Source organism: Lepidochelys kempii, chromosome 12 (assembly GCF_965140285.1).
Source record: "Lepidochelys kempii isolate rLepKem1 chromosome 12, rLepKem1.hap1, whole genome shotgun sequence".
Taxonomy (NCBI): Eukaryota; Metazoa; Chordata; order Testudines; family Cheloniidae; genus Lepidochelys; species Lepidochelys kempii.
In genome coordinates this window covers 11,863,280-11,876,165 of record NC_136391.1, presented here as the reverse complement: position 1 = coordinate 11,876,165, position 12,886 = coordinate 11,863,280, and the positions used below count along the sequence as shown (strand labels likewise).

General features: G+C 44.8%; 1 protein-coding gene across 1 annotated transcript; it reads right to left on the bottom strand.

The window, feature by feature from the left end:
- Window positions 1-1,683: 1,683 nt before the first annotated feature.
- LOC140896530 (ferritin heavy chain A) lies at window positions 1,684-4,115 on the bottom strand. The gene is made up of 4 exons (XM_073308455.1): window positions 4,014-4,115; window positions 3,269-3,415; window positions 2,707-2,811; window positions 1,684-1,849 (listed from the first exon to the last, which is right to left on the bottom strand). Exons 1-4 carry the CDS (start codon window positions 4,113-4,115, stop codon window positions 1,694-1,696), a joined length of 510 nt encoding a protein of 169 aa, XP_073164556.1. The 3' UTR covers window positions 1,684-1,693.
- Between the last annotated feature and the right edge of the window lie 8,771 nt (window positions 4,116-12,886).

The window sequence follows — 12,886 nt, the reverse complement described above, 5'->3', positions numbered from 1 at the left end:
CAAGAAAGCATAGATCACGTTGTCTCATCCATCACTTTGTGCAAATCAAAAGTATGATATACATGTGGATGTTTCCTTCAGCGCTAGTCCCTCTGCCACATTGCCGCTACAGTGAGCTTTGAGACACCTGATATAACTGCTTAAAGAACACACATCTTCCCAGTTTTTGATGTGGAACAGGATCAGATTAGTTGAGTCATTCTAGTTTCATTCCCGAAGAGCTAAGTAGACTCACCAATTACAGTACGGGGAAAAAACGCTTATATTGATTATCTGTTAAAGAGTCCAAAGGGCCTAGCCAGAAGAGGTACTGGTCATTCAACTTATGAGGTCACACATTCTGTTCAGGCCAATCCTCTCCTGTTACAGAGGGAGTAGTGGGTCATATCCTGCCATATGAGCCTGCAGCACAACGGAATGCTTTGAAAGCTTATTATGAGCCAAGAATTTAAAGCATCATCAGGTAAGCTTCTATTGTCTCAGGTGTAGTCATGGCTGCCCCATCCTCTGCTCGGAAACTTCAAGGCCCTTACAACCACTCTGCTTCCCACAACATTTACTTCATCCTTGCCACATGCCAGGCACTGCTTTTATTATTCTCCATTGCTCAGCATTATGCTGATATATTCCCAACAAGTGCCCCTTGCACCCCTCTCATGCTGAGGCACTAGACTCATGCATTATTTTAACAATGGAAGCTTGTTTACATTTGAGTAGCAAGATTTATTTTTTGATGATAGAGAGATGACAAGTCTCCCCTACATTTATCTCATTATGAATGCTCTAGCAACAGATAATAACTGTCAAAGATAATGGGCTCCTAACCTAAGTTTGGGCTTCTCTTGTTCTTCTAATGTAATTAACACATAAGAATCTGTCTCTGCATCCCAAGCTAATGAACACTGTTTCCACAGAGCTCCCGTCCTTTCCCCATGTCTTATTACTTTGATTGTGAGGACATGGTCCTGAGGCACGGGGCCCAGTTTCCCTCATAAGGGCAGGGAGCCAGCTGAGAGGGTCCAGAAATATCAGAACAAACAAGGGAAGTAGACAGGTGCATGGTCAAGGTTATGTTGCCTTCAATCCCCAGCTTCCTTTTTTTGATTCTGTAAGGACATGCAGGAGCATTCAGAATAAAAGTTAAGATGGTGAAGTGTACTGTTACAGGGTAAATCAAGCCACTTAGAGAACTAAGACTTCAGGCTGGTTTTTAGTGAAGCATTCAGAGGAAAGAAAAAAAATGCATACACTACACATGGAATTTTTACAATTAGATAGGTCTATAAGATGCTGGGTTATTGGCACCAACCTGGAGGTACTGGCAGCTCAATTCTCACCCCCTGGCTACATTAGTAAGTCTATCACCTCTTTAAACCCACTGTAGTACAGCCAGATTGTGTGGTGGTTTCTCTATTGCAGAGAGTTTCATGATTGCCCCTAGGGTGATGTAATCAAGCCCTAATTTCTCCCCTGGCATAATCAGACTTTACAAGTCATGAAATATAGCCTCCAACACAGATTGTTTCTTATGGGGAAAAGCTCACACTAAGTGGCTTATGTTATTCAAAGACAAGTCCAGGCTCAGGGATTAGAGAATTTTATTCTCAGCATTTAAGGATTTGTCAAACTATTCTTTGCCCTGGATACAAGGTTCCAGGAAAGCATAATGCATTCTAAGCCTCTGCTGTGCCATTCAGCTGCTCTCCCCCAGGGTGTGTTTGTCAAACAGGTACTCTCCCATGCCATTCTGAGGCACTTCCAGGCACTTCAGGTTGGTGAGGTGGTCTCCCAGCTGCTTAATGGCCTTCACCTGCTCCTCCAGGTAGTCAGACTCCAGGAAATCACACAGCTGTAGGAGGAGAGAGGATGGTTAGGGTATATGGACTCACTCTTGCTCTCTCGTATGCAATAGGGCATTTAGTGACCCCCATTTTGGGCATTGTGCCGAGAAATGGTGTTGAAGCAATGAACTATAGGACAGTTCAGAGTCTCTAGTACTGTACATGGTGTAGAAGCCACTGTACAGGTAGAAATAGCTAGAGAACAGTGCTATTGGTAACGAGATTATCTCAAATTTCATGTGCAGTAAATGGTTCATGTCACTTAAGAATGGGGGTATTCACTACTGACCAGGGTATGAAAACCCTATAGTTGCAAAAATTCAGAAGCTAGCGCAGCTTCTCATCAACCTGGCATTTTCCCCTGGGGTTGGGAAGGGCTAGAGAGGCCCTTTGAGGAGTAGTTTTCAAGGGACACAAAGGACAGGTAAGCACCTTACCCTCTCCATGTTTAAGTCTCCCCTTTATACACAGGACTAGCAAGAACAAATCTCTTTCTATGCTGCAATATTTGACATGCCACTCACTGTCTTTTACACATTGAGTGGTGAGGGCAGGAGCACATGCTGTATTCCAAGCCAGAGGGTATGTGCGCATGATTCTCCTGACCACACTCAGGTGAAGGTCATTTCTCCACTGGGCATCTTGTATAGGTTCAAAGCCTGGCTACTTTGTGCCCAAGGTAGGAAATTAAACATTCTGAGAACGTATGATGTTGGATCTATGCATTGTTACCTACCACAAACATCCCCAGTTTCAGGGCTGCTTCAGATGGAGAAGCAAACCCCGCCCCCACCCCCCTCCAAACCTCTGTCAAAGCAGCACTGCATGTAGTTACTGCCTTCACTCTCTCCACTACCACGCTCACGTGGGGGTCATTTTTCTCAGTAGCCAGCTTGTGCAGGTCCAGGTTCAGAGTCTTCTCCAGCTGCAGGGCCTCCAGGCTATTCCCCCACTCATCCCGCTCTGGCTTCTGTTGGAGAACAAAACACCTCAGGGTGCTCACTGTAGAGCTGTAGTTTCACAACCAAGGCATCTTTCCACCCCACCGCTAACAGCACTAGGCATCCCTGGATTTTCATGTTCTATAAATAGAACACAAAGTTGTTGCTTGTGAAGTGAGGGAGTAGATGGTCAGGTCACAGGTAAGCAAGCCTGTTCTGTGCTTTTAGCTAACACAGGCTCATGTATATCAACCCATGTCCATACTCACCCTTTACCATAAGATGGCCAAGGTCTGGTGCTCCTGAACCATGCAACTCTCCCTAATTTGCTACAGGGTTCACTCTTAGAAATGCCTGGGCAAGGCCTATCACTTACTCCTAGAGAAGAGAATTAGTACTACACCCCAAGCACAGCTACTAACCCCATTCTCTGAAGTCCAGTTTATGGGAGCCCTTCTAGGGACACAATGTTACTTTGTTGCTTACCTTGATGTCCTGCAGGACAAGGAGCCCCCCTCGCTTATTCTGATATTTCAGGAGTTTCTCAGCATGCTCCCTCTCCTCATGGGACTGCTCTTTCAAGAACTCAGCCATATGCCTCAGGGCCACAGCATCACAGTCAAAGTAGTAGGACTGAAGAATAGCAAATGCAACGTTTACTGACTTGGGCTAGAGAGACAGAAGATTCTAACATTTTATCTGGACTAGAATAGCAACCTAGAGACCCTAACCTCGGTTTTCAGCCCACTGTGTTGGAAGGCACTGTACTTGGCAAGAAACACTCTTTGAGCTTCAAGCTGTGCAGTCAAGGAGCATTCATCCCCTTCGATGAACAGGGAATGGAAACAGAGGGGAACTAGGTGGCAGGCCAGAGATCACAGGGGAGCTTAGGGTAGAGCTAGGAATCAAAGCCAGACTTGCTGAGTCCCACTCAGATAGCTGTATTAAGTTCCCTGCATTCAATCCTGTAAGAATAAACTCTCTAAATGACATCATTCTGCAGACAACACATTAGTCTTTCCATAGTCAATTCAGATTTATACAGATAGGGCTCTGTAGCCCCACAAACGACATACTATCCTCAACTGGAATTCATTAGAAATTAGGACTTGGAAAGTAGACTTAGAAAAGAAAAAGGAAAAGCCTTTTAGAAAAAGAAGCCCATCTCTCTTAGAGCATAATGAGACAAGAATGTGTGTTTATTAAAAAAAAAAAATCACCACACATTTACCATGGACAGGTAGACATAGCTAGCGTACAGCTCCATATTTACCATGCGGTTCACAGCAGCCTCACACTCAACATGGAAGTTCTGACACACTTGGGACTCCATTTCTAAATCTATGAGGTGTAGCCCTGCTTAACAATAACAAATATCAATAGAGCCCACTCTGTTCAAAGACTGCTAGCACAAACACACAGCCTAGAAACAGAACTTTTCTCTTAGCACAGCTGATATAAATACTGCTCAGAGGAGGCTTTACTGTGATTTACAGGTACTACTGCCCAATGGAAGTTCCCTTCCTCCCCAAGACACCAATCAGCATGGTAGGTGTGACTCTCACAGAATTTGCACTGGTGAGTGGCTGGCTCACCAACATGAACTCTCCTGTTGCCATTATACCCCCTGGAGGAAAAAGGAGGAAATATGAGAATTTGTGGGGGAGGGATAGCTCAGTGGTTTGAGCATTGGCCTACTAAACCCAGGGTTGTGAGTTCATTCCCTGAGGGGGCCATTTGGGATCTGGGGCAAAAATTGGGGATTGGTCCTGCTTTGAGCAGGGTATTGGACTAGATGACCTCCTGAGGTCCCTTCCAACCCTGATATCCTATGATTCTATATAGAGGCTCCCAGAACAGCACATTCAGCCCATTTGCTGGTTCTTGATCAATCCTCTCCAGTGGAAAGAAGGTGCAGAAAGAGCAAGTGATGCAATGATACCTGGTGGGTTCAAGCTACCATGTTGACCTTGTGAGAGATATCAGAGCTGTTTAATCACTAGAAGCATGGCCTGGCATATCTGTAGCTGGAGTTACTTCTTGATGCATTCAAGAATCCCAGGGTCTGTTAGGACAGAAAGTGCAGCATGGACATTTCATGATAAACGGGGACTGTTACATAGAAACAATGGGAAGAATCAGCACAGATACGGTTCCCACCTCTGTCTGTCTTTCAGGTTCCATAGCCAATCTCACATACCCCAAACCCATGTGATTCATGCCAGTCAGTCAATGACATCTTCTGCTTTCCATTCTTCTACCCCTTGAAACAAACATTTGTGTATAAGAAAACAGATTTGATCCAAAATTCATAGCAATCACAGGCAAAAGCACAGAAAGAGAAAACACTAAACCATCCACGTCCATATACAAGCAGCCCCATTACTGTAAGGTAGATCATAGTTCCATGGAATTTTCTAATCTTGCATATGTGGCTGCATATTTAATAGCAGGCATGAGGGTAATACTTTTATTCAGACTCTCTTCAGTAAAGGACCAATGTTTACTTTTCTTCAGACAAGCTATGCCTATCTAGTCTCAGCTATGAGTGAGTTATTTAAAGGTCATTTAGGCAGTGTTGTCCTGTTACGTTCCAGGAAGTGGGTTAGGTCGTGTTGCGTTAAACTGGCAGGAATCTTCATCTCATCCCAGGCTTTTTGACCAGCTTTTCAAACTTCTGTGATTGTGCAACTATCCTGTCTAGCGCTGGAGAATATGGAGTTCATATTCTTTATTCCCCTCTGAAAGGGAACAGCTTCTCATTGCCCCGGGGAGCAAGTCCAGCAGGAAGCATCTGCCACGATACAGGCTGGACGGGCAGTGGGAGCAAATGTCCAAGCACAGACTGATAGGAAACCTCCCTGGAGTTCCCATCCACTTTATTTATACATAGAATCATAGAATATCAGGGTTGGAAGGGACCTCAGGAGGTCATTGCGTCCAACCCCCTGCTCAAAGCAGGACCAATCCCCCAATTTTTGCCCCAAATCCCTAAATAGCCCCCTCAAGGATTGAACTCACAACCATGGGTTTAGCAGGCCAATGTTCAAACCACTGAGCTATCCCTCCATGATATATGGACATAATATAAAGCCATCATGGCAGAAACACAGATGTGATATACAAAAGCAAGTTACTCCCAGTAGTGCTTGGAAGAGTTGCTTTGCCCCAGGAGTCAGGACACAGTGGGGGATAACATCTTTTCTGCAGTGCAGTGCCAGAAAGTACAGTCATCTAAGGAGGCTCCATGGCAGATTTTTTTAAAGTTGAGTTTTCTTTGTGTAACTTAATGTACACATTGAAATTGCTGGATGCATTTGGGCTGCATGGCCAGAACTGTTATGAAGTATCTTGTGTCCCCTCTAGCACCCCAGGGATGCCGTGAGCAGTACTTTTCCCACCAGCCCCAGCAAGGTCGGAGAGTTGGACCTGCACTTAGGACGGAAGAACCCAATGCACAGCTACAGACTAGGGACCGAATGGCTAGGCAGCAGTTCTGCGGAAAAGGACCTAGGGGTGACAGTGGACGAGAAGCTGGATATGAGTCAGCAGTGTGCCCTTGTTGCCAAGAAGGCCAATGGCATTTTGGGATGTATAAGTAGGGGCATAGCGAGCAGATCGAGGGACGTGATCGTTCCCCTCTATTCGACATTGGTGAGGCCTCATCTGGAGTACTGTGTCCAGTTTTGGGCCCCACACTTCAAGAAGGATGTGGATAAATTGGAGAGAGTCCAGCGAAGGGCAACAAAAATGATTAGGGGACTGGAACACATGAGTTATGAGGAGAGGCTGAGGGAGCTGGGATTGTTTAGCCTGCAGAAGAGAAGAATGAGGGGGGATTTGATAGCTGCTTTCAACTACCTGAAAGGGGGTTCCAAAGAGGATGGCTCTAGACTGTTCTCAATGGTAGCAGATGACAGAACGAGGAGTAATGGTCTCAAGTTGCAGTGGGGGAGGTTTAGATTGGATATTAGGAAAAACTTTTTCACTAAGAGGGTGGTGAAACACTGGAATGCGTTACCTAGGGAGGTGGTAGAATCTCCTTCCTTAGAGGTTTTTAAGGTCAGGCTTGACAAAGCCCTGGCTGGGATGATTTAACTGGGAATTGGTCCTGCTTCGAGCAGGGGGTTGGACTAGATGACCTTCTGGGGTCCCTTCCAACCCTGATATTCTATGATTCTATGACCTTAGCTGGGGAAGAGCGGGAGGGCCCACAGAAGAGAGAGATAGGGCTCCAGCAACAAGTGGTAAAAGAAACTGAGACAGCAGGGTGCCGCAGTTCAGGGCAATGGCACCGGTGTTCCCCCTTTGTGGTCCAGCAAGAGCACCTGCTCTCAGGCTTCCAGCTCCCCAGACTTTGCCTTTCTTGAGTGGAGAGTTGCATCCCTCTCCCTGTTCACTGGGGTATTTCCAGGCTGAACAGTTCCCCATCTTCACTGTGTAGTCCCAGCAAGACAAGTCTTCCTCAGCAGACACATTTGCTTTTTCTTTCAGAAACTAACAAGGTAACTGCCCACAATTAAGCTACCACACAGCTCTTTCTACACAAGCTTATTTATTCTTATAGAAAAAACATTAGCGAAAACAGTAAATTAAAAGAAACCACACTCATATTACTAACCTTATTTGATTGCCCACACACACAATGCAGAAGGACCCTGGTCAGTGTCAGCTCTTCCAACCCTTCCCTGAGGATTGCATCCCTCCATGGACCAGACTCTTTGTATTTACTGCATTAGAATGAAGCAGTTTAAATGCAGGGTATTTATCTCACTGTCTTTTCTTGGTCTGCTGGGCTCTAGAGAATCTAGCGTGAAGCTTTGCAGAAAGGATGAAGAGATAATCCTCTGGAGAATGGATCCCTCCCCAGGCCAAAGCTGCAAATGGCTGATAACTGGAGAAATTATATTAGCACTTCCCCCTCCCCCCTTCCTTTTAGAGGTGGTACATAAAATCAAACCCTACTATGTGAACATTTGCTTTTTTAATACAATGAACTCCAGTGCTGTCCAGCTGAATTCAATAAGGTTTGTCCAAGATTTAGCCATGTGTCACAGGGGTCTCTTCTACTACATAAAATTAGCATCAGTCCACCATTACCCTCATACACTGCTATAGCTGCAGTTATTCTGGAGAGTATGATAGGCAAGAGAATATGAAGAAGAATCTAGATATTAGAATAGAGTGTCACAGGGCTATTCATGCTATCTAGCAGAATTAGGTGTTGTTCTTGGTTAGATGTGCCCTGCCCCTTCAAGTTAGTTGTTTGGGATGCTAGAGTAGGGCTAAAGCAGCTTCAGAGCCCTTTTGGAGGCAGACAGAAAGATGCTGTAGAATAGAGACCATTTCATTGCTTTTCATGGAGTTACAGTTTGACTGAATTTGAACCACTGGACAGAATTTGAATCACCTGCCACCTCTTTGATATTTTATTTCTTCACTGATTAATACCAGCTAAAATAGAACTGTGGGAGGTGTTTCATTCATCTCTATATTTGTTTCCCTGCTGTATATGACAAGTCACAGATGGGCTAATCTCACTCCTCCAACCCTCCCCACCTCATAATCTGACCCAGCCTCTGTCCCCTTGCACTGAGTAGGACCACCTAGGGCTTCCTTTGTCCCCCTCCCAAAAAGAAGAGGTAGATCCTTCAGGTACAAGCTTGGGACAATTTAATACCAATTACCAGTTCAAAGGAACAGCTTAACCCAGGAGTATGGAATGTGGGCTGTATACATCACACCCTTCCAATAATATCTTCTCCCCCATGCTCAGTGTAGTATTTTCCCATAGAGTAAATCATTTTTCAGAGATTCCATACTAGTAAATCATTTGTCAGAGACTCCATTGAAACAGCACCACAGAGATGATATATTGTAGCTTATTCTCAGCATTGGATAGCCATTCATACAGAGTTTATATTCTGGATAACAATTTCCAATCTGCAGTTCAGCTGCTCTCAGGTGCCAAACTGGTACTCTCCCATGTTGTTCTGGGACACTTCCAGGTGCTTCAGGTTGGTGACATGGTCTCTCAGCTGCTTGATGGCCTTCACCTACTCCTGCAGGTAGTCAGACTCCAGGAAGTCACAGAGCTGCAGAAGCCAACAGGATGATTAGGGTGCATTGATTCCAACCTGTTCTCAATATGTAGCTCTGTGAAGCTAGTGTTAGACATATCAAGATTGACTTCAGTTGCTCTTTTATCACTGCATGGTGTGAAATCTCTACAGGGGGCTCCAAAAACTATAGCACTGGAGTATTTAGATGGAAATAAAACAGGGGAATTGGCTTCATAGATTCCTGGACAATAAGTGTCCCATTACCTCTATGCACCTTATTTGAAAGGGAATCAGTCACTCACTGGAATAGAAGATAAGTGACTTCTGCCCACTGAGCTTCCAAGCCAAGAAGCTGGTAGAGTCCCCACTATCAACATGACTATGTCTCAGATCAAGGAGCTACTAGTCACTTATTTGTGCACAAGTTGGGAGACAAGCAACGTATCACAGAATCCAGTTTGACATTCCATTTATAACATGCATAAATGCAAGGACAGGCAATCATGTCAGAAAATAACATGGCTTTCAACCCAGGAAACAGAATTCTGGAGAAGACAAGGGCTCATCCCTCCCATACAGGGCAGGGCATTCAATGAAGGAATTGCTCACATTAGTCCTGACCATACTCACATGAGGGTCATTCTTCTCAGTAGCCAGCTTGAGGAGGTCCACTAGGACCTGGTTCACTGCTTCCTCCAGCTGCAGGGCACATTGCAGAGCCTCTGGGCTGTTCCCCCATTCATCCTGCTCTGGCTTCTGTAATACCAGCCAGGAAAATGAATAAGGCCCTCAGTCATCTTAGATACTGCATATACTTGCATGGAGTGGAGGAAGGGTTAAGACTGAGTAAAACTCAAGGATGGGGGAAATCCCAAGTCAATCCTCATCCACTCATTTCTGCCAGCACTAGCCTCCCAATATTTAGGAGTTTCCTAGGCTTCTGTTATTGCTAGTCAGGACAGGCGGACTGATAGCCGTATTACTACTTGACCACTAACCCAAAACCAACCATTCAGAACCTCTGGACATATTTAAGTGGAGCTATTTATATCTTAAGTTCTCTGCTCCACAAACACTTATTACTCTAAGGAGGTAAGCAAGTTAGGTGCCAAGAAAATTATATATGAGCAATTAGACCAATCATAAGAGAAGAGAAATTCTGAGATAGCTAGCCCACACATTCCCTCCATGCATTGTCTTTTCCTGGTACACAAAGACAAGCCTTCCCTAGAAGCTGCAGTTGTTCACTGGCTTTTTGTTTCTCACGCCGATATCCTGCAGGACAATGCATCCAGCTTTCTTGTTCTGGTATGTCAGAAACAACTCTGCATGCTCCTTCTGCTCATGTGACTGCTCCTTAAGGCACTTGGCCATGTGCCTCAGGGCCACATCACCACAGTCAAAGTAGTAAGACTGGGGGAAAACAGCGTAAACAATGTTTACTATCATGGGCTGCAGAGAGAAAGCTTCTGCATGTTAATTACATAGGCCCCTTCCTAAATGAATAGCCCTTTGTATTAGACACTATTTAGTAAGACAGGTTTCAGAGTAACAGCCGTGTTACTCTGTATTTGCAAAAAGAAAAAGAGTACTTGTGGCACTTTAGTAAGAGACAGCGTCTTTGCTAAATGGACAGATATCTATTTTACAAGTGGGGTGAACGTTAACAGAAGCAGAGTGAAATTAAATGAGTTGCCCCAACTCACATATCAGCCTATAGAAATGCTAGGCACTTGTGTTGGAAGAAGCTGGCAGTTTTATTCAGTATCTCTTTTTTAAAGGACTATGTTTAGTTTTCTGCAAACAAGCCATGCCCATCTAGAGTCAGGTATGAGTGAGTTATTTAAAGATCACATAGACATTGGTGCTTTAGGAAGGTAGAAATCTTCATCTTATCCCAGCCTTCTAGCCCAACCATCCTGGCTTCTGGAACTGCACGGATATTTTCTTTACTGCTAGAGAGTATGAACGCCATATTGTGTAGCTCCCTGAGAGGGAACAGATTCTTATTGAACCATGGAGCAACTCCATCAGGAAACATTATTAGTCCACAGATATACAGGCTGGGTGGGCAGCACAAAGCAATGGCCAAGCCAGGCAGATGGGAATCCCCCTGGGCTTTTCCATTCATTTTGTTTCTATATAAAGTAGCATCATCACAGAAGAAAAACGGACATGAAATACAACACAACACAGCATGCTTAGTGGAGTTGCCTTGCCCCGAAAGGATTTAAATCTCTGGGTACGTATACACTTTAAGTAGGGTGACCATGTTTCCCAAAGGGAAAACAGGACACCGCATGGGGCTGATCAAGTTGCTGAGAGCAAATGGGACAAATGCCCACTTTTGCCAAAAGAAGTCAGGACATCCAGGACAGGGCTTAAAAAAGGGACTGTCCCAGCCAAAGTGGGACATATGGTCACCCCAAGTCGGCGGTGTGATTCCTAGCTCAAAAAGACACCCTCGCACTAGTTCTCATTGCATAAGCACACTAAAAATAGAAAGTAGCCACAGCAGGTCAAGCAGCCAGAGCGGCTAGCCACCCCAAGTATATACCTTGTGTCCTGGACACACACACACACACTTACAGCAGCTAGTCCTCCCCCTGCACCATTTGCTCTGCTGCAGCTACATTCTATTTTTAACAGGCTAGCTCCAAGAGGTATGTCACCTCAAGCTGTAAATCACACCACCAGCCTGTAAATCCAAGTGGTGGCATACTCGTAGAGGGCTCTAGCTCTGCAGGGCGAGTGCCACAAAGTTAGTTTCTCTCAGATCCCATAACAAGGGCAGTTTTTTTTTTTTAAAAGTTAAGTTTCCCTTGTGTAATATAGTGTGTATATTACAGTTATTAGAAGCATGTGGGTGGCAAGATGAGTTGTGATATGAAGTACATCATGTCTAATACAGCACCTAGAGGATGCTGTAAGCAGAACTTCACTTTTGTTCTTCTCCCACCTAACCCTAAGTAGGGTGATCAGACAGCAAATGTGAAAAATCAGGATGGCGGTGGGGGGGAAAAATAGGAGCCTATGTAAGAAAAAGGCCCAAAAAAATCAGGGCTGTCCCTATAAAGGTCAGGACTTCTGTCACCCAACCCTAAGAGCTAGGAGATTAAGGCTCAAGAATGTGGTACTCTCAGTTGAGGAGGGAGGGCTGCAAGACAAAGATTGGTTGACAAGTAGACTGGGACCTTGTCTACCCCGAGACAAAATTAGTGTGAAGGATGCAGATGCAGGAGTTTAAAGCGTACTAGCTGCTCTGCACTGACTCGCTGCCTGGACTCACGTCACATTAAGCTTATTTAAGTGCTCATGCAGATAAGCCCATTGTTTGTAGCAAAATGGGGTATAAGTCTACCCCACACTAGTATGCCCCACCTCAAGTGTGGGTTGTCCTTATGGCTAGAAACTAGACATGCCCTAGTGCATTTTAATCTACACCCACATTACACAGACCTTACCCCAAACTAAGTGTTCATTTAGACAAGCAGGGTTTGCTTAATACACTTTGTACTAATATAATAGTGTCCACATGGAGAGCAAGTGCAAAGTTTCTCATGTACATTAACTAGCTCAAGCTTCCCTCCACCCCCATATAGTGCAGTCCTTTGATTTATTGCCCCTTTTTCACTGTAGGTTTAGGTTTTTAAGTTAAGTGTTGCTCTTCGTTAGGCCTCCACTATCCCCGTAGAGTCACTTGTTCCTGTAGGCCCATACATCTCAGCAATAATCTAGGTTTTCAAAACTGCTAAATAGATCACACTTCATTGACTAGTTGAATTACATCATGATGGGATTCAAACTCTGACAGAGACTAAGTCAGCTCCCACCCCACCTCCCCTTAGAGATTTCACTGTCTCTCCAGTTTTAGAGACACCAGCTATGGCACAACCCTGGTTAGGATATTACATGAAGCACAAAGTATGATGCAACCTACCACTCACTCCCATCCAGCCTCAGCATATGCTGACCTAACATCTGAGCCTTGTCGTAGGTGGACAGGGCTTTCTGCTAGAAGAGCAAAGGGAAAGTTAGATCC

Coding starts and splice junctions, on each gene's coding strand:
- LOC140896530 (XM_073308455.1), bottom strand. CDS start 4,115: ATGGAGTCCCAAGTGTGTCAGAACTTCCATGTTGAGTGTGAGGCTGCT. Junction 3,416..4,013: donor GCTATGTCTACCTGTCCATG/GTAAATGTGTGG, acceptor GCTATTCTTCAG/TCCTACTACTTTGACTGTGA. Junction 2,812..3,268: donor TTGTCCTGCAGGACATCAAG/GTAAGCAACAAA, acceptor GTTCTCCAACAG/AAGCCAGAGCGGGATGAGTG.